Here is a 26,195-nt window from a genome sequence, read left to right as displayed (position 1 = left end):
GGAACACGAGCACTAGTTGGTTAGACGTCTCAAGCTGCGTTGTCAGTAAGTCGATGGAAGTAGAAAAGGGGCAACTGCGGAGTCATCATTACGTTGATTTGCAGTTCAAAAATGCATGCACTTATTTGCTACTGTCCATGATTTCAGCTCAATTTCTTCGAACCGAATCGGGCTTGGCCAATTCCCTGGGGACTGCCATACTGACACACTGACGGAATGAATGACTGACTGACTGACTGACTGACTGGTCCTTGACTTGCTGACCCAGTTGGCCTTTGTTTTAGCCCCGCCAATAATGTTTGCCCATAAGATATTTATTTGCTTTGCTTTTCCATTTGGAATTTCCAATTTTTCCGCTTCTTCGTCTGCCATTTATTGCTCTCGAGATGTTTTCACTTGGGAGCTGGATGACGGGTTGGGTTCTCCAAAGGTCATCCGCTGCAGCAACAGTTCCTACTTGGTCCATCCTTTGCCAGTCATCGCATTCGCCTCTCCTCCCACAACTTTCACATTAGTTTGTGTGGGTCGACGTGCTCTATCGTTCATCGTTTATATTATCGGCTCGGCATCGGCATCGGCATTGGCATCATCATCTTCCCCGTCATCGCAACGCTTTTGGGCCATGGTGCTGAGTTGGCCTTATCCGCTTGGCCCAATCCCAATCCCATTCCCAATCGACTCGCCCTCTCTCCTTGCCAATTCCTTTGATTACCGCACCCTTTTGCGCTCTTTGTTCGGGCTTAGGTCATCATAAATTGTTTGCTTTCAAGTCAATTATTGATATAGGATTTGCAGCCGTGATTAAGCCGCCTCTTCCCCGGCCAAGTGGGTCAGTGGAGTGTGCCCGATTGGGCCATTGTTTTAGGCCCGTTCTCCGTTTCTCGTTCCCCGTCTTTCGTTCCGGCGAAAGTTCAATGCCAACGCCAAAGGCAACTGCACGCCAAGTGCATTAGCTGCCCCCATAAACATTGATAAGCCGGCGATAAGGGGATATACATATACATATACCCACTCCCATTCCGATCCCATTACGATCCGCATTCCCCGGGCAAATTGTAGCACTCATAATTTGTTTTTGATTGCCTGGCACTTTAGCCGGCTCCTCTCGGACCTAAGCAAACCGAAATATAAATCCAAACAAGTGCTCTCTGCGCCGTCTAGGGGACACTCGAAGCGCCGGGACAAACAAAACAGGACCAGGCTGAAGGGACTTGGGACTGGAATAGGTATTGGGATAGGGATAGGGGACCAGGGACCAGGGAACGACCCAGGGACCAAAGACCAGACCCTGGGCCCATCGTTCCTTTTATTTCTGTCGGCATCTTTTACTCTTCACTGGCGCTTCCGTCGCTGCAACGAGAGATGCAAATGGTAATGTCTGGCAAAATGCGCTGAAAGAAAATCATGTCTTAAACAGGCAGAAATATAGGGAAAATAAATTCAGAATATAAAGGAATTGAAATCTTTAAAATAAAAAGTTTAAAGGGTTGACGAAGAAAAACTGTGCAATAGGAATTTTTACTAAGGTTTTAAGAGAAAAACTATGGGTAGAAAAAATAAAAAAATTGTATAATCGAAATATAGGTTTTCTTGAACCCTTTAACCTATAATATTTTATTTTACTATGTAGGTTATTTTATTAGAAAAATAGGACTTATGCACATCGACACTTATTTTTAGGAATAACACTTTAAAATGAAATTTTACCTCTTCATTAAAGCATTTAATCATAACTTAGTCAAGTTATTATTCTCATTTAAAAAAGGTTGCTCCTTAATCATAATTTTGATATTGGGACATGCAGAATTTTATGTTCCCCAATGCATTTTTTCTCAGTGTTCAAAAGAGGGGAATGGAAATGAAACTGCTCGAAAGTCTTTTGACAATATTTGCGCGCCCTGACAATAAAACGCAAAGTGAAGTCTTGAGCTGCAGCTCCTCCATCTGCCTCCCCTATATTTCTGTATTTTTGTATTTGTGTGTTTGTGCGGCGGGTCATTTAAATTTCATGCTAAATCAAAAATGCTTGTGTTTATTATTTGTTTTGTGTGCTATGCTGCGCTGTGCTGAGTTCTCGACCGCGGTTCGCTTTTCCTGTTTGTCTTTGCATTCCAGTTCATTTCAGCGGCGCTTGTGTGTGCGTTGTCTTTTCCTTTTGTTAGCCACGAAGGCGCCCTTTCCCATCCTCCATCCTCCTGCAACCCCCCTCCTCTTCCACCACTCATCGATTGCAGGCGGCATCCTTTGTGGCCTACACAGGATGTCGATTACATTTGTTTACTGCACTCGGCGCACTATAATTTCCCCCTCGTTTAATGAACAGGTGCCCGTGTTGTTGTCGTTGTTCGGGACTGCATCCCGTTCCCTACTTAATTTGCCCAGTGTATAGTGCAGCGGGATCTGCGACATCTCCAGCTCCATCGCCGCACAAATGGCATTTAATCTCAAAAGCGCATCACCAGATTTACGCTCAAGACAAGATCAAAGCGTCAACTTAGCATTCAGCAGCCCACCAATCAGATGAACTGCGAAATCCACTCGAGTCGCAATTGGATAGCCATTATTCTCCTCGGGGATTTCTTGAGTGGATAACTAGAGTAATAACCACATGATTTGCATTGAACTTAGAGATTGCCATGAATGATTGAAATTATCGAATGGTTGATGATTAAATTGGCACAAATGCAATTATTATTCGTTATGCCTAGGCTTTTATGTTATATTTCGGAGCTTTATTTTTCTTTTCCTATATGCACTCCCTTAAAATCCACTAAGACCTTACCTTGTCTCCGAGTTAAGCCGTTTACATACATAGATGCAAATGTCCTCAACAAAGTTGCGTAAGGGAGATTAGCCAACTTAAGACCCTGAGTCTGGGCTGTGCAAACCACTCCCGGGTAACAGATAAATAACCGATAACATTTTAATGACTTGGACTCAGATCTCCTTGGTTATTGCTGAGATCGTGGGTGTCTGTGAAGTGGGGACCCGGGCATTACTCAATCAGCAGGCCATAAATGCAAGCTGATTAATGCAGCCGCCAGTCCGAAGACAAGTGCAACATTTCCGGTGACAATAATGGGGACTTACTCGTGCACTAAGAAAAATCAGTTTACTTTTAGCCACCTCTTAATAAATACACATTTAGCAGACTTATGCTATTTTGATTGTAATATTTTAGCAGCAATATTTTATAAGGAGTTTCAGTTTTTGTTTATCAAAGCTCTATTAAAAATCAAATACCAAAGCATGAATTTTTGGTCTGAAAATTAACTATTAATCTTCTGTATTTTGCCATTATATACTTTTTATGCATTAATTTTACAACTTTCTGAATTTTAAATTCAGAAGTTATATTGAGAAAGTATCTAATATTTATTTATTGAAAAACGTTAGTCTAACAATTATTTATTTAATATTATGTCTTTCAAAAAGAATTATTTAAAATGCTGTATTTTGCATTTATTTACAACAACGTCTTGAATTTATCAGCCACTTTGTGGCTTCAAGGACACGCTTTCGTAAGATTAATATTCAAAACAAACTTTTCTAATTAAGAAATATTTTTCTGTGCAGATCTGGCATGGTGCTGAAACTGCAGGCGATGTGGACGACGTCATGCAGTCTGCGGATCACGGAGTGGCAATCAAACGGAGGCCACATTTGGGGTCCATGACAATGACAAGTGTCAAAACGCAGGTTGCACTCATTTAAATTGGCATGATTTACGTTTGCCCCGGCCGGCTACCGACTTGCAGATACTTCCAGCCCCATTTCCCTGTCATCCGATGGCAATATGGCAAATTCCAACAGCACTTAACAAGCCGCAGCCGAAGGAAGTGACAAACAGCAGTGCGCGGCGGAGACAAGACGATGACAGGGCCAAAGGGAATGGGTTGGGAGATGGGCACTGGGAGCTGGGCGATCCAAGCCGATCCAAGCCGATCCGATCCGGATTCCGGAGTGGCCATCAAGCATGAGAGTCGGGGGCAGAGGGTCGTCGTCGTCGCCTCATGTTGTCCATGTTCATCGCCGAGTCGCCTCCATCCTCGCAGCCATTTGGTGTGCATGCAAAGTGTTGAATAATTTGTTGCGAAATATTTCTAGATACACAATGTCGGCGATTCCTGTGCACCCAACAAATTCGTCAAACGAATTATATTATATTGTTTAATGTTTTCTTTTCGTTTGATAAAAAAGAGTAATACCTTATATTTACTTTAATTTTTAAAGTATTTTAATAAACTACTTGAATACTTGAAAATACTTCTGATATTCATTGTAAGCCAAAGAAAGATTCTAAATTTAAATACATTCTTTGAGTTAAGGACCCACATTAAGCTTTCCATAAAAAAGAGAAAACGGTTGCAATGTTTTTATTGTAAGCACATTATAATGAAATTTTTATTTAGATTTTTCTTAAAATATTGCAAGCTTACAATTAAAATCAACATTGAGTATAAAAACATATAAATTTAATTCAATATAATATTTTTAAAAATCGCGTGTTGTAAAAACTTATAATTTTGAAAACCATATCTATTCTTTTGCTAAATCATGCTTAAAGCTACCATTTTATTTCCATTAGCTCTATAAAGATAAAATCGTATTCTGAACTTTGCTTATAATCAAAGGTGGAAATTGTATTTAAAATATTTAATTTATAAATAAATAGTTCTTCCAGCAACCTCTATAATCTTTCGTGTTCTTTTGTAGGGTGCCCCTTGGCTTTGCTGGGTTCCAGCCGAAGAGTTCTGCTTCGAGGCAAGCTTGTTAGTGTGCAACATGCTGTTGCAACGCCGGCGACTGCAGCAGCCACTGCAACAGCAAAAGCAACTGCAGCAGCGACTGCAACTGCAACTGTTGCGTTGCTGCGTAATTAAGTGGGCGACAGTCTGGTAAATGCAAATTTCTTGGCCTTGTCGCACTGCTCGCCGCAGGACATGGCCAAATGCAGATGCTGGCCAGCGATATGCCCGATAAGCCGACGCGATGCTGCTGTTAGCGGGTTGATGTTGCTGCTGCTGCAGATGTTGCTGTTGCTGATGTTGCTGCTGTTTCTGTTGTAGACGGCGATAAGCGCTCGCCTATGATCTATGATCCTGACCTTGGTCGGCAGCTCAGAATGCGCATACGCAATGTTGCACATTCTTAATTAAAATGTCAAAACTGGTTTAATGGCGTTAATGAACGAACAGAGCGCAGTTCGTTAGTCAGGCGAACAGGTCGCCAGGCTTGACAATATTGTTTGCTGCCCGGCTTCCCCGCGAAATTGTTTGAATTCCTTGGGTTTCGATGTTCATGGCTTGCGGATCGCTGTTTGATCTGCCTGGCGATCTGGGCTTTGATTTATCGCCAAGTGCGCTGCGTTTTCGAACAAAAGCAGCCGCCGCCAGCGCCGGAAAATGGAAAGTTTTCCCCATTGCCTTGACAGTTTGCGTAGCGACTGTTGATTTATAGAAATCAAAGCGCGGTCTGCTGGCCATTGTTGAGGTCGTTATCGTGGCTGCAAAACTGCGCTGAGCTATGCCAAACTATGCCAAACAAATGGTGAGACAACGCAGACTGTTGTTTGATCATGACTCTTGCATAACAGAGTGCTGGCTGAATAATTAATGATTTTGATCCGGGTTGCATAAATTATTGGATTTATCTTTTTATGCCATGAGGGTATGATTTAAGTAATCCAGAAACTGACTTGCATGATATTGTTTATTAAACTTACTTATTTTATGGAAGCCTAGCGTGAATGAAACCATTTGAGGTTTATTATTAAGCATATATTTATTTTCCCATTATGACTTTATTATTATTTGTTTTTCCTTTTATGATATGCATTCTAGCGATCCAGAAACTGACTGGAATAATTTTCCTTATTTACCTTACTTTACTCCTTATTTCCTTTAATACTAATTTTACGTTAGTCTAGCTTAATTGAAACCATTTAGGTTATATAATTATGCTAATAAATTCTGCCCCTTCATGGTTTTTTTATTGGTTTTAAATGTTAACTCAACTGTAAAGGTCCAATGCTAAAGCCCGTCCAATTCATTTTATTCCCTCTTATTCAGAACTGGCGCCTCTGCTGCAGAGCTACACTAAGAGGAATTATGATATTAAGCCAAGATCAATTTCAAACATTAATTATGAAACCTGATAATATGAAAAGTATTCCGAATACTCCTCAAAACAAGCAGTCAAACGAGCAAATTTCACAATTAAATATTGTTCCTTTAAAATCAGATTCAATACGATTTTCCCCTGTGCAGCGAAATAACCGACTCTTGGGGGATCCCTTGTCTGCAAAGTTGTGTGATTTATTTGGGCGGCACGGGTGTTTTTTGCTCTTTGTGCGCTGCGCTTTTTATTATGGCACAATTTTTATTATTTTTATTGGTGCGCACTCGAGTGGATTTCGCGGCACAAAGTGGAGCAGTTGCAGGCCCATGACGCACCACCCGCACCACTTTTCAGAGGGACTCGCAGGAGGCGGCTGTAAACACAACTGCACTGGGTATGCATATATCCAGGCAAGCACAAACGAATATGTGCATTTATTATTTTACTTGGCTTGCTCGCATTTTGCAGCAACGATCTGTAGACACAATAAATTACCAATTATATTTTCATTTCATATTTCTGTCATTGATTTCGCTTCCAGACCGAGGCTGTGCCTCCATGAAAACTGAAGGGGATGTGTGGCCTCCAACCAGAAACTCACATCCAATGCAACAGACAGTTTGTTTTATCAATCAACAGACAAAAATTACTTTACTTTTAAATTATTTTTCGAAAAACACACAGACTGATTTACATGAAAAGTTAATACAATTTGAAAGCCCCTTATAACAATTATACTTCACTTTTGTACAGTTTTGTGTCATCAAACTCGATTAACACAAATTTATCAATGTGGAATTTCAACCTATGAATATTTATGGCTAAGCATATGTACTATACAAAATAAAATAGTACTACGATAAAAAATGTTTTTGGAAATATGACAAATATTAATATTTTTAAAGAACATTTGTGTCATTTTACTTGTAACAGTTTTGTTTTGAACTGACAGCTTTGTTTTCAAATCAAACAGCAAACTCAAGCAGAAGATGATTTCTTAGTTGAATTTCATAAAAATTGCTTTCAGACGCCTTTTAACATTTACCTTGTAAGTAGGCTTAACCATATTTATTTCTTTACCCGAACTAACTTTTGATCTGATTTTAGATATTATATAATTAGATATATAATAAGATTTATAATTATATAATACTGCCAAAGGTTTCACATCATTCATTTTCCACCAACACCTAAATCTCAGACTTTAATTAGTTGTATAATCAAGATTTTTTTTTTTATTCAATTAATTAATACAATTATTGAGGTCAATCAACACAATGCTATTAAAAATCGATCAAATGTTAGAGATTGTAAATTACTGTAAAATGTGAGTGCTCTGAAAGAATTTTAATCTTTTTTCAGTTGGATTGTTTTAAACTTGAAAGAACCTTTAATGAAACCTAGCAGCCGGAAAAGTGCAATCTTACCCGTAAAGCCAAACCATCCCCTGGGCTCAGTTTTTCGAAAGAAAAGCGCGAAAATCCCTTTGTTAGACTGTTTTTATTTTCGTCTGCTGGCGGGACCGTCTATATTTATTTCCTTTGTCGCTCTATAAAGCCGGCCAGCTGGCTTTGTGCAAAGCCTGCCGCCACATTAAGCCCCCGCCCAGTGATTTGGGAATGGAAATCAAAAGTCGCCGTTAAAGTGTCTAGGAAATTGTGCATGCATTAAATAAATGAAACTCCCGTCACCCGGCGGACGGACAGAGTGACCAAGGGTCGCAGCAGGAATAACCTCGGGTCCATGTGCAAATTAAAATGGGAATAAGAGTAGAAGGCGGGGAATTTGTGGGGCGGTTTGAGTGTAAAAAGTAAAAAACACACTCCACTTTGGCATGAATAACTTTTGAGAAAGGGTAGAAGAAGCCAAGGGAGAAAATGCGGTGGAAAGTAACAAATTTTCAAAATTATAATTTACAAAAAATATTTAAAAAAAGTGACAGTATGCATAAACAAAGCTTAAATAATATTATTCTTATTTTTTAGCTAGCCAAAAAGTACAAGAAAGTCATGTGGATCATAAATCACGAATGAACAAATTAATTTACCCACATTTGACCCCTTCTTCAAGTACATTTTAATTGCCTTGGCCAATTATAAAGTTCGGCAGAAAACTGAAAATGGCCCAAAAACTAGAGAAAAGCCAAAAGCACGTCGATGAGCACCGCACGTAATTCAATCTGGGCAGCTCAGTTTTTCCGGGTTTTTTGTCGGGTTTTGTGTGGGTTTACTTTGAGGAGGCGGCCAGGTGGTCTAATTATACTCTCCAATTTTCATGATTGCCGAGAATTTGAGTTCTCTGCTTTTTTTTTATTATTTCTTGCATATTTTACCATAATTTGCTGTTCTTGTTTGTCTGCCAGTTGTCCTGGTGGACAAATTGCGAATTGAAAACTTCGAAAACTAACGGCAATTACAGAATTTTCCGAAACCGAAACCAAAGCCGAGTACGAACCCGAAGGAAAGCCAGAGCCCCAAAACTTGGACTATTTGGCTGACTGTGCGTGTAATTATAATTTTCTTTAAGTCGGTTTGCGCAAACTTTTCTTTATGTCAAAGTTTTGCCATGCCCTCCTCTGCCCCCTCCCCCTCTACCTTTGCGACCGCAAATAATTTTGTGGAAAAGTTGGCGCTTTCCCCTTTCCTTCGAGTTTTCCCGATTTTTCCATGTTGTTGGTAATTATGCTCTTTGTGCGACGCAAGCAAACTTTTGGGTACATCGTCTGAGTGTATTAGTTGTAATGTGCTTCGGTTAGCCCAAGGAAGCGAGCAAGTTGCCAAACTTACGACAACAATAACAACGGCAAACAAGAGTCGCGAAGGAGCAGCAGGACCCCGCCTCCTGCCATTTATATTTTGGGAACTCACCTTTCGGTTCGACCAGATCCTTTGGCTAGACAATGTGTCTTATTAGCGAATCTTGCCAGCGGCAAACTTTCCAATGATTTTCATTCATTAGAAGTTCGGCATCAAATCTTCAGCTAATCACGTTTATGAATAGCAACTTTATCAACAGTTTTCCACCATAATTGTTGGCCCGGACAATCTGCACATGTTTTCCACAATTACCAGCCGAAAATCGGAAATCACTTTGGGGAATTCAATGGCCTTTCACTTCAGGAAATAATAAGAGTTTGTGGAATGTAGGACTCACAATAAAAGTGGAAAATAAATAGTAGCCAGACGCAAGGAAAGACTGATCCAATTAGTAAATGGTTTATGAAAAACAATGCATTTCGTACCTATTAAATACGTCAGATGCAAAATGTTACCGATTTTCCAAAATATTTTCAATTGGCTCCAGTGCTCTATAATCCTCTCTATCCTCTGCACAAACATGAATATACAGCAAATAGGAATTGGAAAAATAGCCAGCAGCGCTAAATGTAAACATTCCTAGAAAAAATCAACTTAGCATTGGATGAACCACAGATATTAAATAGTTTACCATATCGGACATTAATTTTATTGTGTAAGCGAATCCAATAACGATTACCAATGGGAAAAGAAGAATTATATCAAATATGCTGATGTAAAAAACTAAACAAATAATAAAAATAGGAATTAAAATACTAAAAAATTTCAACCATGAGATACCATATCGCAGGACTCCGATTAAAAGGATTACGCCCACAATACCGGCTACAATCCAAGCAATACGGGCTTTACAATTACCGCACATTTTACAAGAATTTAAAGTTATCAGAATTTTTTGTTGACATTGAATTCCAAAGTAACTCATTTTATAAATGCTTACATTCCAATCTTTATGCGTCACTTAAAATTGTGCATTAAATGGTTTCACCTAACAAATTCCATCCATAATTCTGGCAAACAAATGAAAACTAATTTTAGTTGGCTGGCACTTAACACCAACTCACGACTTGTCCATTTCGTCTAATGACCAGATATATAACCGATGCTGGCGGCTGTGATTTGGCTAACTGCGTCTGCATGCTTCTCCCTTTGTGGCGTATGGAATGGCACTTTATTGGATTACTCAATCAAATATGTGCTGGGGGAACTCAGGTTACGAAATAGGAAAATTGAGAGGGATTTACACCAATCTGCAAGTTAGGGTAACCAGGTGAAGCATTTCCCTGCCCTGAAATGCAGATTTAAAAGCAGAAATAATCTCAAAATTATACTTTGTACACATAGAAAAAATGGTTTCATTCGCTTGCTTAAGGTGGCTATTTATAAAATAAATGCGAATTCTATTTTTAGTATTTACTTTTTATTTGTGAACAAGTGCTTCAGATTGTACCATTTTTTTTTTAATAATTGAACCTTTAATTTTTAACCATATATCAGTATGTCAGCATTTGGAAAAAATTAATCTCAGAAAAATGTTATTAAGGGGAAGCACTTGGCTTTTAAATATTTTTTTTCAATCAATTAGATTTTTTTAGCAGAGCTACTGGAAGAGAAGTACGAATTCGTCATTTTTAATGAATATGTTGATTTTATAAATGTAGGTAAGGTAGTCTAACTTTTCCTCTAACAACTCCGCTAAAAAGCAAATCAAAATCTCGTTTTTAAGAAATTGCAATATTAATCATTTTAATGGTCCACTCAATAAGTTTTCCCAATTTTCCCTACTTAGATCAAGTAAAGCAGCCCAAGCTGATGAATTTGCCGATATAATCAACACCTAAAATACGATTTTTATTGTGTATATATGATATTAATACCCTCACCAGCCCCCAACATTCCTCTGATACTGATGCAATGCTAATTCGAATGCAAGCCCTCGAACATCCTTGAGAGTTATGCAAAGCAGGAGCTGCCGAATGCAAAATGTGTTTTCACTTTTGTTCGTTTATCAAACGGGTGTCGGGCTGACTGGCTGGCTGGGTTTTGTTGGTTTGGTTGATTTGGTTGGTTTGGCTGGTTGGCTGGTTTGTTGGCAAGGCGCCATGGTCCGACTCCAACTGCAATATGACCAACGGCAACAAATAGCTGACAGTAACAACAGCAACGGCGCTGGATACAGCTGAAAACCAGAAAAGGACCCGGGGCAAATTCACGACTCGCATATTGAAAGCAAAAAGTGCAGTCTGAGTGGAGTGAAGACAGGCACACGTGATGGGGGATATTGGGATTGTGTTTACGGTGTGGCTACATGGATGCATGGCTGGATGTTTGGGGCCTCGATGTGGAGCGGGTGCAGCTGCCCCAACATCCCCCCTCTCCCTCCCCCTTCCTGACTTCCACCGACCATACCATTCGACCCCTCGACGGGTCCCTTGATGTGAAGCCAAGTGAAAATGAAAACAAAGTTTAACAAACCGTGGCTAACGAGCTACATTATTAAAACTTCAAAAATGCATAAATTTGCCGGAGACGAATGGAGCGAACTGCAGCATTATAATAATATAATGCATATCCTGGGCAGGCATTTGAAAGTTATTGACACCTTCTCTCCTCTTTCCGCAGTTTCCTCAAACTCGTGACGTGATCGGAGCTCCTCCGAAAGAAGGTGTTGCAACATGGTCTTGTGGTGTGCCCCAACGTTGCACGATCTGTGGGCAGCCAAGCCAAAGCCCAAGCCCAACTGGAAGTGCGACTCGAGTTCGCGACTCGGCTGCCAAGTGATTCTGCGCATATTAGTTGGCCATTAGGAGCACACCATTGTCAGCTGTGAGCGGCAGTCGAAAGCGCATTAAAATTCAGACGGTGTTAAATATTACAAGCGCCCCCTTGCGAAAAGGGGAAAAGGTTTCGCGCTGATTTGCAGCTGCCACTCAAGAGCAAGAGGCTCCAAGTGGTGGGAGTGGGAGAGTGGGGGGTGTGAGGCAGTTAGAGGGTGCGGCGCCGAGGATCAGGGGATCGCGGAGGAGCTTGTGAAATGTTGTGGCGACGTGATATGTTAATCTCGCAGGCCAAAACGTGGAGCACTGCGGATGCGGATGTTTGGCAGACAGAAAACCACTTGTTGGGTCGCCATGGATTGGCATAAAGAAATATCACCAAAGATGCCTCATTTAATATGCATTATAAAAATAATGTACAAAAGCATTTTCAAATTTTATGTGTTGCTAGCAGATTTTAGATTTTTTTTGCGGTTGCACGTTGCTTATTCAATTCTACAAATTTAAAAGATGTGGCCTGCAAAATCTTATATTTAGTTAAATTTCAAAGACAAAGATCTCTCAATAAAGCCTTGATAAGTAATTTTTCCATTTAATGCTAATGCACTTACACGTTTTCGATTTTAAGTAATAATTGCATGGGTAAGAATTATAATGCTTGAATAAACAAAAACAGCCTAAAATATATTATAGGAAAATCTAAACAGTGATGATAAACTAGTGGATCATTTATCTTCGACAGAGGCAAGGAACATTTTTTGACTTATCTCCATAAAATTTTGGCAAAAGTAAACATCAAGTTTAATTTAAGATGCTCTAGAACGGTTTGCAGTTGGAAATCTACCGACGGTTAATAGTCGAAGTTCAACTGAATTCTTTATTTGGGTTACATTTGAATTAACGTGGTTAAAATAGATATGTGCCCACAATCAAAAATGTGTTCGTATCGGAAAAATATTTTTAAATGCGAAATTTTTCTATCCTTTTATGTTAATGAAAGAATCCTTGGCATTTTGGACCACCAAAACGGTGATCTTGGCATCCGGTGTAATGAGCACCTCGTGGTATTTGGTGCGAACCCTCAAAAAGGTCAAAGTTTGAGCTGGCTCCATTTTGGTTAGGAATGCCTGGCACTTTTCCTTTAGGTTGTCGTATAGACAGGCGTACTGAAGACTTTCCTGTCGATCCATCGATGTTTTGACCGGCACACCCGAATGATTCATGATCAGGATGTCCTCAACGCCGGGTTTGGCCTGCAAAAGGCGAAAAGTCTCCTCCACATACCTCTTGGTGCGAATAGGCTGCGGGTTTGTTGGTCAATTAATTAAAAAAAGATACTCAGTTGAGTAACCAGTAATTTTCCAAACTTACATCAACTTCTGCAACCTGCATTTTTGATTACAGAGTTCTACTGAAAGAGTTCTACTGATCTGAGATTGTTCAGATGTTTATTTAATCATTGATTTCCCGGGCTGCTTTGATTTGTTTTTGTTGAATGAAATGTATTTTCTAAGTAAACCTTGAAATTTCATAGAATTTCATTTTTGTTTGTATTTTTGTGTTCAAATATTACATAGAAACTAAATATAAATATTTAATTTCCTCGTTGACAACAATTTATTAAGATGCTAACGATTGTAAAAGAATGGATTATTCCCTTGTTTAAAAAAGTTTTTATTGCATTACAGTGGTATTAAAATATTTCAGTACATTCTTCAATTAAAATAATGACCCTAAGGCTTGTGTTAAAATAATTTATCCAGAATTTAAATGAAAATAATACAACGCTGTTTGCAATTCCAAAAGAATACATTGTTTCATATGCCACCAGTGTTTATAGCAATAAGCCGATATAGAACTATGTCCGTACTGTTATTAGTATCCATAACAAGGACAAACAATAATAAATTCCGCAGGTATCATCCCTGTGACGTCATAATCACGGGCATTTGATGATTTAGCCCGATGCTGAGCAGGGCCAAATTAGGCGGGAGTTATTTGCCAAAGCGGGCTCTAACTTCCCGGCCAGGTCTAATCGGCTCTTAACTTAGCTGCCAAGCATGGACGGCCCACTTTCGAGGTGCGCTCCCAGAGCATAAAGTGCAATTATAGCGGTGCAGCGAGGAACAGGGCCATGAAATACCAACACCCGACAGCTGTAAACAACAATTTGCCGGGCGGCCATAACCGCATCGCATCTCAGACCAAATGCCAATAACTCGCCGGGCCAGAGAGCTTATAAAAAAGTTATTTAAAAGCCCAGCCACTCGGCTGGAGTCCAAGTCCAAGTCGCAGCCATCCAATCCAATCCAACAATGGCAAATGATGATGAGACGTCCGAGTTTGAGTCGAGTCCAAGTCGTTTCAGGTTAAACGCTAAGCGTTTGGCCCAGACTCGCAAAAAAACTTAGACGCGCTCAAGGAGTCGAGGATGGAAACTTGAATGAAAATACCCCAAACCGGAGAAGCGAACGTAATGAGCAAATTTATGGTCAATTGATAATTTAGAGGCATTCGGTATCATCAATAATGGTCCGTCTGTCTGTCTGTCCTTCTGTCCATCTCGATGCGGATTGGACTGCCGAAGATGAGGCATTGTTATGGGGACCAATGTGGCGCAAATTGTGCTAAATGTTTCGGCAGGCCCTACGCACACGCACATGAAATATATTTATGTGGGCATCATAAGGGTTCCTCGGCCATATTTTATATAATTCGACTGTCAACCCGGGGAAGGAGAACTGGGTCAGAGTTCCGAGTCGAAGTGGAAATCTCCGACTGCATTTTTGTTGTCTAGGCCTTCTTGCCTCGCAATTTAAGTCGCTAATTGAACGCTTTGTCTGACACATTGCATAAATCACACAATTTTCAGCTTGCACCTTGCAAGCCAGTCGAAGGAGGTCTTCTGAGCCGCATCCACCAACTGCACGTCGCCATGTTTATGCCAATAATATGCCATAAAGTATAGAAAGGAGCCGGCAGAGCTCAATGGAGCACAATGGAGCTGCTCAGTGCACATGGGGTCCAAAAACGGCTGACTTGCTGGTTGGCTGGCTGTTTGGCTGCCGAGGAGCGGCTTCCTCTGATAAACTTTATGACATTACAGGGGGAAGTGAATGTGGAAGTGCAGCCACTTTGTCAGCGGCCATCCGTTCCCCTTTCCCGTTCCCGTTCCCAATTCCAAACCCAATCCCTTTTCCCTGTCCTTGAGCACGGCGCTAAAGTTTAAGCATTGCCCGAACTTTACGCACAACTTGCACACATAATTTACGTCCCATCCTCCGCTCCTCTGCGTAATTATTGGCCAGGAGCCGGGTCTCAAACTGGGCATGGGTTATATGTGAGTGCATTAGAGGCGACCACAAATTGTTTGGTTTGCTTTGGTTTAGCGCAAATTGTAGTCATAACTTCTTCTCGGGCTGCCGTCAGTCGGACAGTCGGGGTTTTGATGGCTCAAATGCACCTCGTTTGGCGAACGGAATTTGGGAAAGGTTAACTGGTATTGAACTCCCCCCTATTACGACGTCATTCGATCGGCTTCAAGTAATGAGGGTCCATTAGGAAATATGAGATGGCTTCCTATTTATGAGGCATTTTCATAAGTATGAGCCATTTTAATAGGTATAGTTGAAGCTTAAACCAATTTAAATTCAATTGTTTAGGCCATCTTCTAAGCTTTAAAGATTATTAAGCCACCATTAACATGAGATTTTTCTCTTTAACATGATGTTCCTCGATTTACTTATAATGTTGCAGAAAAATAAGTTCGCATTTAAAAAGCTGTGTATTTGAAATTGAATCTAGGTAAATTTAATGAATAGAAAATCATTAAAGTAAGATTTTTACTTTAGAATTCTTTCAAGCCATTTTTTGTAAATTCCTTTATAATGTTGCAAATATATGAAACCTTTTTAGCATGTTTAGAGCGGGTGCTTAAGCAATCTTTTAAAGTTTAACGAATAAAAAAAGCCTTTTTAACTAAAGTTTGTAAATACAATTTTTCTTTTATTAAACCCTGTTTCTCGAATTGCTCTATATCTTATATATCTCTTTTTTCGTAAAATCAAGTAATTTAAAAGGGCAATAAAATCTTTAAAAATTTAAACATAACATTGACGGGACTTGTGATTATTAAATTGCACTTTGATTGCACTTGACCGACAACATTGGCGCTTGAGCCAATTGTAACTCGAGTCCATGGGCAGATTAGGACGACCTCCTCCATTTGTGCCGGCAACTGCCGCAAATCCCACATCAATCAAATTGTCCGTTGTCCTAACAACAACTACATATCATCAACTAATGTATCAACAAAAGCTTTGTGTGTGTATTGCGGGTGCACTAAAGACAAATTTAACCCGGCTTAAGTAACCGCTAAGCACAATGGTGCACAGCACATGCAAATTATATTGCCCATTAATCGGCCAAGTCAATCAAAGTCGGGCTCTAATTTCCTTACCTTGATAATGAAACAAAGGGATAAGGTGTTTCAGATCAGTAGGTAGCTAATGAGACCATTTTTAATTAAAATTATTTCCTTCTCTTTTCCGGCACTAAAAATATATTTATTGTTCTTCCTAATTAACTATTAACTAACTATTATTATTTTAAATTATTTAAAAAATACATACTGAGTTGGGACAATAGCGGAAGCAAGCGCAAAATATGTGATTTTGATCAACGTTAAAATAACAAATTTAACTGCAGATTATAAGATAATCAAACCAAAGGTCTTAAGACCTGACATAACTTTGAAATCGACTTAAATTGGTATAGTTATGGGATTCTAAAAGTCCAATTGTGGGACGCGTTTTACAAGCCGTCGGAAACCTAAAAATAAACCTAAAACCTAAAATTTAACAATGTTAAAATAAGAAATTTCAAAGAAGATCATTAGAAAGTCAAACCACAAATCTTAAAGCAATGGACTCTGTAGTTAAAATTATGGGTCACCCTTTTAAAAGACCACTTGTGGGCCACCTTTCTACAAGTCATCGTAAACTATTGATCAACCTTAAAATGAAAACAATTTCTTTATATTTATATTTTTGTAGCATCACTAAAAATTTTTAAAAAGGCTCTTCCTATAAGCAGTTAAATATTAGATCGGCGGTTCGATAAATTTCAAGCCAATGTTCCCAGTTTACTGGGCCTGCAATTGGCTTGCATGCAACATATAATAATGTGCCACGCCCCCCGCCCTGCCCAGCACACACACATGCTCAAAGGGGACACCTGAGTCCTTGCTGAGGACTGCGAGTTGGTGTGGAACAGGGCCTGGACAAACTTCCGAGCCGAGCCAGCAGGATGTGTCCTTCGTTTTCTGCATTGATTTTGAATTTCCAAGGAAGTAGCGCGGAAACTTGTTAGTCCGCCATCCGCCCACCCTTTCACCTTTCACCTCATACCGCCCACACCCCTTTCTCCGCCCACACATAATTTGCTTTGCATGCAGTTTGCCAAACGGAGGGAGACAGAGCGACACGAGCCTGGCCCGGGCTATTACGCTGGCAAATTGCAATGTAATTAGTTTTTACATTTCTATATAGTCGGCGAACGTATAATTGTGGAAAATGGCATTTCTAGTTAATTAATGGCCTGCCCTCCAACCCCTCACCCCGCACCCCCTGCCAATGCCAATTGCCCTGGAGCTTCAGAGCTTTGGGAAAACTTTCTGCACATTTGTTGCCGCTTCCCGCCGTGTGCAGTCAACAAAAAAGTGCAACTGCCACGCCCCCGCTTGCCCACTGTCAACCTTTGGCAACTTTGCTTGAATTGCTTGAAAAATTTAATTAAAATGCTGGCATTTTCGTGCCCTCCACTCGTAAAAATATCATTCCAATGCACACACTCATTGGGATTGGAATTGGGATTGGGATCGGGATCAGAAGGATATCCTGGCAGGATAAAGGGAATCCTGGCTGACCCCCGAAATGCAGTCACCAGCTGTTGATTCAATTACGAATGGCTTTGATTAAAATTGGACATTCACTGGACAAGAATGGTTCCCTTTTTGGGTACTTCGTGGTAGTATAAATTAAATTATTTGGACTGTATTTTATATAATCAAACGCTTGCTTACAATTGAAACCAAAGTGACTTGGAATTAATTGCCAGTATTAATATATTTTTGGATGATAATAATAGTACACCAGTACCAAACCCAGAAGGTTCCTATTTTAGTCGGCGATTAACTAATATTGCCAATCATTTGAAACTAAGTGAACAGAAATGCATTGAGTAATCCTGGCTGGTATCTTATTCTTTTTGTATTAGCCAGATTTATTCATATGGAAAATTGTTAACAAATTATTAAAATGTGCTGTCGTCGGAACCGGAAGTACTGTTGCTTTCTTGTCGCAGTGATCGCGATTATTGTAGCTCTTTCGGAATTAGCATACAAATATTACCAACTAGGTAAATTTAAGAAATAATTTAAAAATTAATTTTTTTTACCTGAGTGCAGCATACTAGATAATTAACGATTTTCGAAAACCTCTGTAATATTTATAGCAATATTGAAAGTTGTAAATTTCTGGATAGTGACAATAGCGGTAGCATGGATATTGATTATAATTGGGGTTTTTATTTTGATTGTAGGCGCAATAACGGCAAGTATTCGCAAAGAAATGAAATTCATATCTTACCTTCTTTATTTTTTCTTTAGGAAAACCAACATCTGTTGCTGATGTGGATATTAGGGTCAATGGTGTGCGGAGTTTCTCTGGTTGTCATGAAGATGGTATTATTTTTTTGTTTTTTTCGCAATTCCGAAATGGGGTATCATCTTCTAAGCGGTTTCTTTATAATTTTCTTCATATGTTAGTCAAGCCAATATTTTATTTCATCAGGATTCTAATGGAACTTCTTACTTTCAGTGTTGTTCTTTCTTTTTGCTTACTACCCCTATGGATATTTGCGCCAGCTGGAAGATCAAATCGAACTAAATTAACGAAGCCATAAAATGTTCATAAACTAAAAGAAAAAAAAAATATATTTTCATATTTATAAAACATTAATTTTGTCTTTACATTCATATGTAAATGAGGTTTTTAATCCAAAGGAGTTGGTGGGGTAAAGGTAAAATTGCGCTTCAGATTAAGATGTTCCAGCGGGATGGGCTCCGGAAAACTAAAGGTTTTCCTTACTGAGTAGCGGATCTGTGGAAAATCCTGCTGCTGGTGATTGTCCTCGAGAAAATCCATTCTTCTTATTAATTTGTTCCTGTTCCAGCAAATATTTGGCCCTTGACTCAATTGAGAGAAATGTCTTATTGTCAATGGGGCCAGGATGTTCCACTGCCTGAAATGGGTTTGCGTTATAAATCGCACGATTAGAGTACAATTTACCGCCGATGGTAGTGGGTCCCTGGTAAAATGGAGATCTTATGTCATTTGCAGTAATAAAGGAATTGATTTGAGATGGTTCTAAAAAATTGAATTTCTCCTTATTAATTTGTTCCTTTTCCCTAGAATCAGGGCCAGGCTTTTCCAATGCCAAAAATGGTCTGAATGGGCCAACTCCGGATTTGAAAGCGGTTACCAGCTCCTTATAACTCGCACGATCGTACGCTAATCTACCGCCGAAGGTAGTGGGTCTCATGTAAAATGGTGATTTTAATTCATTAGCGGTAATTCGCTGGCGCTTCGTCCTTTGGTAAAACCCAGTGGAATCCGGTGTCTTAGGCGGAATATCATCGTGGTCCATACTTTTGGAATAGATTTAATGTAGTAGTTTTTGCGGCTGATAAAATTAAAAAAAAACTTCACATAAAATGTCAATCATATGATTTTTTCTATTCGTTAAAAGACTAGAAAAGCACCTATTACTGCGTTTATACGCCTGGCTTATTATCAAATAAAGATGTCTCTATTTTCGGAGAATTTTTAATAATCGACGCATTTATTTTCTTTTTCGAAACTTAATAACTACCAAACCTAGTTCCGATTAAAAACTTTTTTTTTTAAATAGGATACAAGCCGGGTGTATTAATATAAAAATCACTAAAAAAAGTAGTTAACAAAAGAGATCTATATGAAACAAACATAGGATTGAAATTTTATTACAAATAACCGCACTCTTATTGGGAAATATATAAATAATGTGAATTAGGATAAAATTGTCTAGGTTGCATACTGGTAGACAAATAATTGTTAAAATCAAGAATTCTTACGCTTTCTTCAAATGCAAACCAAAGTGACTTGACATTAAATGTCAAAGAAATCTGTAGTATTAACAAAAGCCATTTCAATTTCTTAAACATAATGTATCTAAAAATAATTAAGATTTACCTGTATGGCCTTTGCGTAAAAGTACCAGAAGCAAAACAGTTTAAACTCGAAACTTGAAATACTAAAGTTGCTTGGAAAAATAAAAGATTTAATTTTTAGCCAGTCATCTTGGCAAATAGATTTATTAATTTGAAAACTTTTGAAATGTGCTTGGAAAGGTACCAAAGACCCTGTTGTGTCCTACTCGGAATTACGGCGATAACATTAGGATTTTTGGAGATGTCATATCATTGCTACAAATTAGGTAAATATGAAAGTTCTATTGGGAAAAACCATTCAAAAATAACGTATTACACACACCTCCATCCTAGTCACGAAAGAATATAATAATTGGCTAATAGCATCAATGGTAGTCTGGTCCTTGCTTCTCATTGCCGCAATTCTTCTTATAGTCGGCTCATTAAAGGTAAGAATTTTGGATTAAAAAATATCAATTTACCACCTCAAGTTCCAACCTTTTTTTTTAGAAAATCCCCCGTCTTCTGCTGATCTGGGTAATAGTTGGACTAGTGTGTGGTATTGCTCTGACTATTATTAAAGTACGATTAATGATATTTTATCATGGACATTCAAGATACGCTGTCGATATTCTGAGGGCCACGTACAGTATATTCTTTTTATGTTAGTCAATTTAAAAAATATTTTTAAGCAACATTTTAATGCCAATAACAAATTTGTACTTTACAGTATTGGTCTTTATTTGGTCCTACTACCCCTATGCCTATTTGCGTGAACTGCAAAAAATACAACAATAATAAATAATATTTTGTTAATTATAATCAACACTTATGATTCATCCACGGTTTTTTTTTTTGTAGGATTTTATATTATTAAATTTTAAAAAGATCTTTTGTCAGATTGGCCATTTATCCATGTATAGAACAATATCACTTCATTGATTGTGTAAAGGGACTTAAACGGCCTGTATGCTAAATCTCAAAATCATTGTAAAATGTTGGGGACCTTATTTTTAATCAATTCAGGTTGAGTCAGATTAGCCATGTCTGTCTAAAATCCAACATTCCTTCTGACTCCAGTTTTTATTAAACAAATAGCAGGCAGTGACCAGGGATCCAAATTTGCATAAAATAATAGAAGCAATAACAATGGGTGACAACAAATCAAATGCGAATGGTAAACCGACCGCAAATAGAAAGTGAAAATCAAACACAAAACGCTACCGTTTATTTCTGTGCTTTCGTATTTCGGCATTTTCTGTTCGCTATTCCAGGTCTTTTGTGTTTATTTGTCGGGCGTCTAATTTAAATAAACATTTATTTGTACAAAGGCTTTAATACATTTGGCAAATGACTTCCTGAATTGTGTGCAGCGAGTACCAGCCCAACTGCTGGCTGGTCAAATTGCATAATCGGTGAGACAAATGCAGGGGATTATGAAATCCTTCACTCACAGGCTGCAAATCCAGCTGAAAACACGAGCGCGAGCTGCCGCGGAGACGCCACCGACCTGGCAACAACCTGTCGCATATTTAAAGCGATTAACGGCACGATTTCGGTCGCTGCCTGCCAGCAACAGCAACATCACAGCAGCAACATCACAGCAGCAACACAACAGCAGCAACTGCAGCACAACAGCAGCAACACGGTGGCAAGGCCTCAGCATAAAAATTGAAATTGAAATGCTTTTGGCAGTGCCAACACTCTTTGGTCTGATGTTGGGCCAACGAGACTAACTTCTTTTGGGGTATTTCCAACTTGACAATCGTTATCTCCAGGGTTATCTTAATATAGGTAGGGATATAACAATAAAAATATAATTTTGTATTGTTATTCTTTTACCCCAGATGGTCTTCAGGTCCAATACCTCACAGCTTTAGAAAAGCACAAAGTTTGCAACATTCATAAAATAGCGCTTAATTAGTAATTAAAGTATGGAATGCAAGAGGGAAGCCGGCATTATTTTAGTTATAAGTTCTTACAATTTAACTTAAAAGAAAACAAAGTTGCCAAAGTGTATAACATATTCAATACTTAAATTTAAGCTCTTCCCTCGGCATTTCCTGGATTTTTGTGAGGGGTGATTCGTGTCTCTAGCACTGCAACGAAAACGTTTGTAAATACTTTCAAAGCATTTCCAGCAATGGAACAAATACAAAATAGGCACCGCTGCTGCAATTGGAAAATTGTGAAAAATAAAATAATATATTGTGCACAATACTTGCATACTTGGGCATAAGCCATTGTTATTGTGGCGCTGTGAATTCCCCCACCACCTAGTTTCACAACGAATGACCTATAAATAAAGTTGGCAGCCAAACAACTGGGCCCAGAAATGGCAAACAGCGTGAATTGTGCAATAAAAAAAATAATGTGAATATAACAACCGCAAGAGAGCCAGATTTTCAATTGCTTTTCTATCCCTTTTCTTTTCCATTCTACTCCCGTTTTCCGACTGACTCTTGACCTTACCAGCTTTTCGGGTTGTAAGCTGCTTTTAAGTGGCCAACAAAATTGCAAGGCTAGCAGGTAAATAAATGGGGCTTGTACTTTTTAGTCAATACTTGATATTATCTGGAGAACTTTGAGATACTTTGGGAAACTCAAAAATTCTAAAACGATGATCCCTTCCAATGAGCTTTTTAAGCTAAAACACAATACAGTAAAGATTTCGTTTTATGGCCCCAGGCATTCGGTACTTCCAAATGGCAAAAGCTTTTATCAGCTCCGATTACACACTTTAAGCAACAAAGGTGTCACTTTAAATGCAACGGAAGAACAGGGAGCGGCTTTAGGAGTGGATGGACACCTGAGAGCGAGTGGCACTGCCGGGCTGCTGTGGTTGCCCCACCGCAACATTGTTGCCAGAAACCACCGTAACCCAAGCCAGGCTGGCAGGGGGCAATCCACCGAGGAGCAGCCCAGCCAGCGTAAGCTAACTCAACTTAAATAAATTTAATTTAATTACCAGTAAAAACCGCATGAGTAACTTCAGCCCGAGATGAGAGCAGAGCAGAGCAGACTGTCGCTATCCGACGAGCTGAGATGCGATGAGCTGGGCTTGCACGTGGAACTGGAGCACCTGTGCCACCTGGGTGCCCCATCCCCGGGTTTATTTAGGAAATAACATTTTTGTGGCAACACATTTTTGGATTTTATTACAGATCCTGTGTGCCAGGACGCGTTGAGTGCGCCTCACTCTCGGCTGCTCCGTTGAGGTCAACATGCATTTTATCATTTTAAATAGCAGAGTGGCATAGTAGCAAGTAGCAAGTAGCAGCAGCTGTAGGGCACTCGACACTCGACGATAAATAACCTTAATGTAGTGCCGGGTCGCCCTTTCGCTTTGGTTACATGTTTAATTACGAGCTGCACAATCTCAAAGCATACTTTCGGGCGGCGCTGAAAAAAGTGCTCGAGAAAGTGTAGTAGAAAAACGGGCTGTAATTTGTGTGAGTGAGTGAGTGTGTATCTGTGTGACTGTGCGAGTGTGTGTGTGTGACAAGGTCAAGTCAGCACTCGGTTAGCACTGCTCCCGATTATAATGCAAATTGGCCTCGCAGTGTTTGCACATGTCGGCAAATACTTGAGCGGTGCCACAGCGGTCCTTGAGACACACTAACCACCCACTCACCCCATTATCCACTCACCCACACACACGCACAGTGAAAGTCAGCCACACACAGACACACCGGGTCAGAGTTCCCAGGCGGCCAAATCGGAGGACTCTTTCGTTGCTGATGTGTGTGAGTCAGTAGGAGTTCAGTAGCTGCATCTTAAGAACTCCCAGGACCTCCTTGAACCCAGCCAACTAAATATGGTGTACTTAGAGAGTACTCTACGGAAATTATCCATTTAAAAATATGATTTGTCCATTTAAAAACTTAATGTACAAATTAAATGTTACAGAGCCTTATAAAATTACTTTTTTTTTAAATTTTTTTATATATCTTAATATAACGACAATTTTACTTAATTTTACTTTAAGAGCAAGACTTAAGATAACATAAAATAAAACTTAATCAACCCTTTGGCAGATAAATACAAATAAAATTAGGTTTTAAAGATTTCTAAGTTGATTTAATATAAGTTTTATACATTGAACTTAGCAAAATGTAATGGGATTTTCTAGCACCTGTATTGCTTAATTTACGAAAATGTTGTTAAAATTCGACTTTAACATTGTTAATAAAATTCAAAACTTTTATTTTATCTTGTCAGCATAACTAAGACTTTTGAAAAAGGTGGTGTTACAATAAAAAATTGTATTCATTCAGCTTATCGATTATATATTTACATTTTCTCTTATATTAAAACCTCAATTATAAACATGAAAAATATGCGAACTTGCATCGAGGGAGTAAGAATGACTGTCTCAATTTTGAAACCTTTAAATATTTCTTAACTATTCAGTGAATAAGTAATTCCGCATAAAGGACTAAATAAATTCAGGAGAAGAGACCCATATTAAATCGACATTTTCACTCTTGTGTGAATTTCTGAGCCCTACATTGAGTGGCAGATCCTTTTGTGTAATCTGTCCTAAGCGCTGCTTAAATGCATTTCATAAATCGTTTACCAGACCAGCCTTGGGAAAATCCATTCATCCCTGCCCCGCCCCTCACCGCCCCTCCCCGCTCCTCGTGGGCCGTTGCCTGGTAACCTAGTTTAATAAATAAATCGCAGTTTTTTCGTGCCTTGGCCGTCGCCCTGCGATCTGCGTCCCTCCCCCAGGACTCCCGTGTCTTTTTGTCTTCGGCAAGTCATTCATGTGTGCAATCTGTGGGTGTGACTAATTCAATTACAACGCCCAATTGTGCATGCCTCGGCGCCCGACCCTCCGCCCCCCTCCCTCTCTCCACCTCCTCTTCAGTCCGTGATTTTTCATTTCGTTTTCACGCTTTCACCGTGCATGTGCAGGTAGTATGGATTTGGTAGTATGGGAACTGAGAGCTGGCATTACTTGGGCTTTGCACTGTTGACTGTGACTGTGACTGCGACCCACTCCCTGTTTTCTATGCAACGGGACATTCACGTTTCGTGTCACCCCGGGACTTAATTGTTTTTTGTCACACGAGTTATCCTTTTTGGGGCGTATCATGTTCGAAATTGAAATTAACTGACAGAGCAGCGGTGGTTGGGTAATGAACATGATTTGTGCAGTGCGAAATTCTCGGTGGGAGTAGTCGCAGAATCGTTATGGCATTCAGCCGAAGGTCTCTGGGAACCTAAGTAAACAAAAGTGGTTGGGCCTTTGACAGTCACGAAATGGGATTTGTTATACAACAAACACAGTCGATAAAAAAAAGGAGAATAACTGAGGAATGGGGGAAACCCACATGACACAAGGAATATTGGCTACGTCAATCAACTGGAAAACCATTAACTAATAGTGCATTGCCCAAAGAGTGACTACCGAACGCGGCGCGCACTGTACCGCTGAGGGAAAATAGAAAATACCCAGCTGAACATGAAGAAGCCCGGTGGCAACACCTTCGAAAAGCCATTTTCCTGGGAGCCGTCGCCGCTGGCACTTCCCCATCATCATCGTCATTATGGGAATGCCTCCTGGTGCGACTATCGGCGGCCCAGCATCTTGATGATCGGAGCAGGAACCAGAGCCATTGCGAAACGTGATTTGTAGGGTCATCATTCAAAAGGCATCGACTACAAGCGCGGCGAGATCGCATCCCGCCGTCGCAGCGAAGGAGTCCCGGCCCAAACCGGGCCCAAAACAGGGCCCAAACCAGATCCCAGACGATTCCGAGCAGCAGCCGAAAAGAAAATTAAAATGGTTATACATTCATGTAATTTAACGAAATTCAATTGAATGCCAAGTCACAACAACTGCCCGACCAGGGGCCAAACTAAACTAAAGCGAACTAAACCGAACTCCCAGCCCAGGTCGGAGCTGTTCTCACAGAGAGAAATAGACAGGGGTGTTAATCGACATTTGACAAAATTATAAATAGAGATAATAGAGAATTAAATATTTCAATATTTTAAAATATATTCACTTAATTTAGACTAAGGCAAAAGTGGAAATTGGAACACCTAGTTAATGGCACAGAAATCTTTTCGGTTGATATTGGGTTGATATCTAAGTATGATGTACAAATTTTATCCCAATTTTAACAGGAGTAACATAAAATTTTACCGGATTTGTCCGGTAAAATTACTACAATAATATTTTAAATAATTAAATTTTTTTTATTTAATTAAGCTCTACATGGT

General features: G+C 39.5%; 3 protein-coding genes and 1 long non-coding RNA gene across 4 annotated transcripts; 1 reads left to right on the top strand and 3 right to left on the bottom strand.

Moving 5' to 3' along the window:
• Positions 1–293: 293 nt before the first annotated feature.
• On the bottom strand, positions 294–9,090 carry LOC108049442. Its single transcript, XR_001769541.1, has 2 exons — positions 8,988–9,090; positions 294–1,350 (listed from the first exon to the last, which is right to left on the bottom strand). It is a non-coding gene; the product is annotated as an uncharacterized LOC108049442 (long non-coding RNA).
• A 109-nt stretch (positions 9,091–9,199) lies between these two features.
• On the bottom strand, positions 9,200–9,816 carry LOC108049439. Its single transcript, XM_017130615.1, has 4 exons — positions 9,717–9,816; positions 9,568–9,659; positions 9,362–9,515; positions 9,200–9,315 (listed from the first exon to the last, which is right to left on the bottom strand). Exons 1-4 carry the CDS (start codon positions 9,799–9,801, stop codon positions 9,236–9,238), a joined length of 411 nt encoding a protein of 136 aa, XP_016986104.1. The 5' UTR covers positions 9,802–9,816; the 3' UTR covers positions 9,200–9,235.
• Positions 9,817–12,563: 2,747 nt separating this feature from the next.
• On the bottom strand, positions 12,564–13,182 carry LOC108049440 (dynein light chain roadblock-type 1). Its single transcript, XM_017130616.1, has 2 exons — positions 13,085–13,182; positions 12,564–13,014 (listed from the first exon to the last, which is right to left on the bottom strand). Exons 1-2 carry the CDS (start codon positions 13,103–13,105, stop codon positions 12,691–12,693), a joined length of 345 nt encoding a protein of 114 aa, XP_016986105.1. The 5' UTR covers positions 13,106–13,182; the 3' UTR covers positions 12,564–12,690.
• A 6,778-nt stretch (positions 13,183–19,960) lies between these two features.
• Positions 19,961–20,783, top strand: LOC108049438. The gene is made up of 4 exons (XM_017130614.1): positions 19,961–20,248; positions 20,316–20,410; positions 20,472–20,625; positions 20,692–20,783. Exons 1-4 carry the CDS (start codon positions 20,149–20,151, stop codon positions 20,757–20,759), a joined length of 417 nt encoding a protein of 138 aa, XP_016986103.1. The 5' UTR covers positions 19,961–20,148; the 3' UTR covers positions 20,760–20,783.
• The last annotated feature ends 5,412 nt before the right edge of the window (positions 20,784–26,195 follow it).

The sequence above is a fragment of the Drosophila rhopaloa genome, unplaced genomic scaffold (genome assembly GCF_018152115.1).
Source record: "Drosophila rhopaloa isolate 14029-0021.01 unplaced genomic scaffold, ASM1815211v1 contig_115, whole genome shotgun sequence".
Taxonomy (NCBI): domain Eukaryota; kingdom Metazoa; phylum Arthropoda; class Insecta; order Diptera; family Drosophilidae; genus Drosophila; species Drosophila rhopaloa.
Note: the sequence above shows the minus strand (reverse complement) of the source record. Positions and strands in the feature narration are given on the sequence as shown.

Bases quoted from the DNA above. Each gene is read 5' to 3' on its own strand.
- LOC108049439 (XM_017130615.1), bottom strand. From the start codon at position 9,801: ATGTGCGGTAATTGTAAAGCCCGTATTGCTTGGATTGTAGCCGGTATT. The intron at 9,660-9,716 runs GTATCTCATGGT...TTATTTGTTTAG, and splicing joins AATCGGAGTCCTGCGATATG to TTTTTTACATCAGCATATTT. The intron at 9,516-9,567 runs GTAAACTATTTA...GATTTTTTCTAG, and splicing joins TAAAATTAATGTCCGATATG to GAATGTTTACATTTAGCGCT.
- LOC108049440 (XM_017130616.1), bottom strand. From the start codon at position 13,105: ATGCAGGTTGCAGAAGTTGAT. The intron at 13,015-13,084 runs GTAAGTTTGGAA...ACAAACCCGCAG, and splicing joins TGCAGGTTGCAGAAGTTGAT to CCTATTCGCACCAAGAGGTA.
- LOC108049438 (XM_017130614.1), top strand. From the start codon at position 20,149: ATGTGCTTGGAAAGGTACCAAAGACCCTGTTGTGTCCTACTCGGAATT. The intron at 20,249-20,315 runs GTAAATATGAAA...CCTCCATCCTAG, and splicing joins ATATCATTGCTACAAATTAG to TCACGAAAGAATATAATAAT. The intron at 20,411-20,471 runs GTAAGAATTTTG...CTTTTTTTTTAG, and splicing joins TTATAGTCGGCTCATTAAAG to AAAATCCCCCGTCTTCTGCT.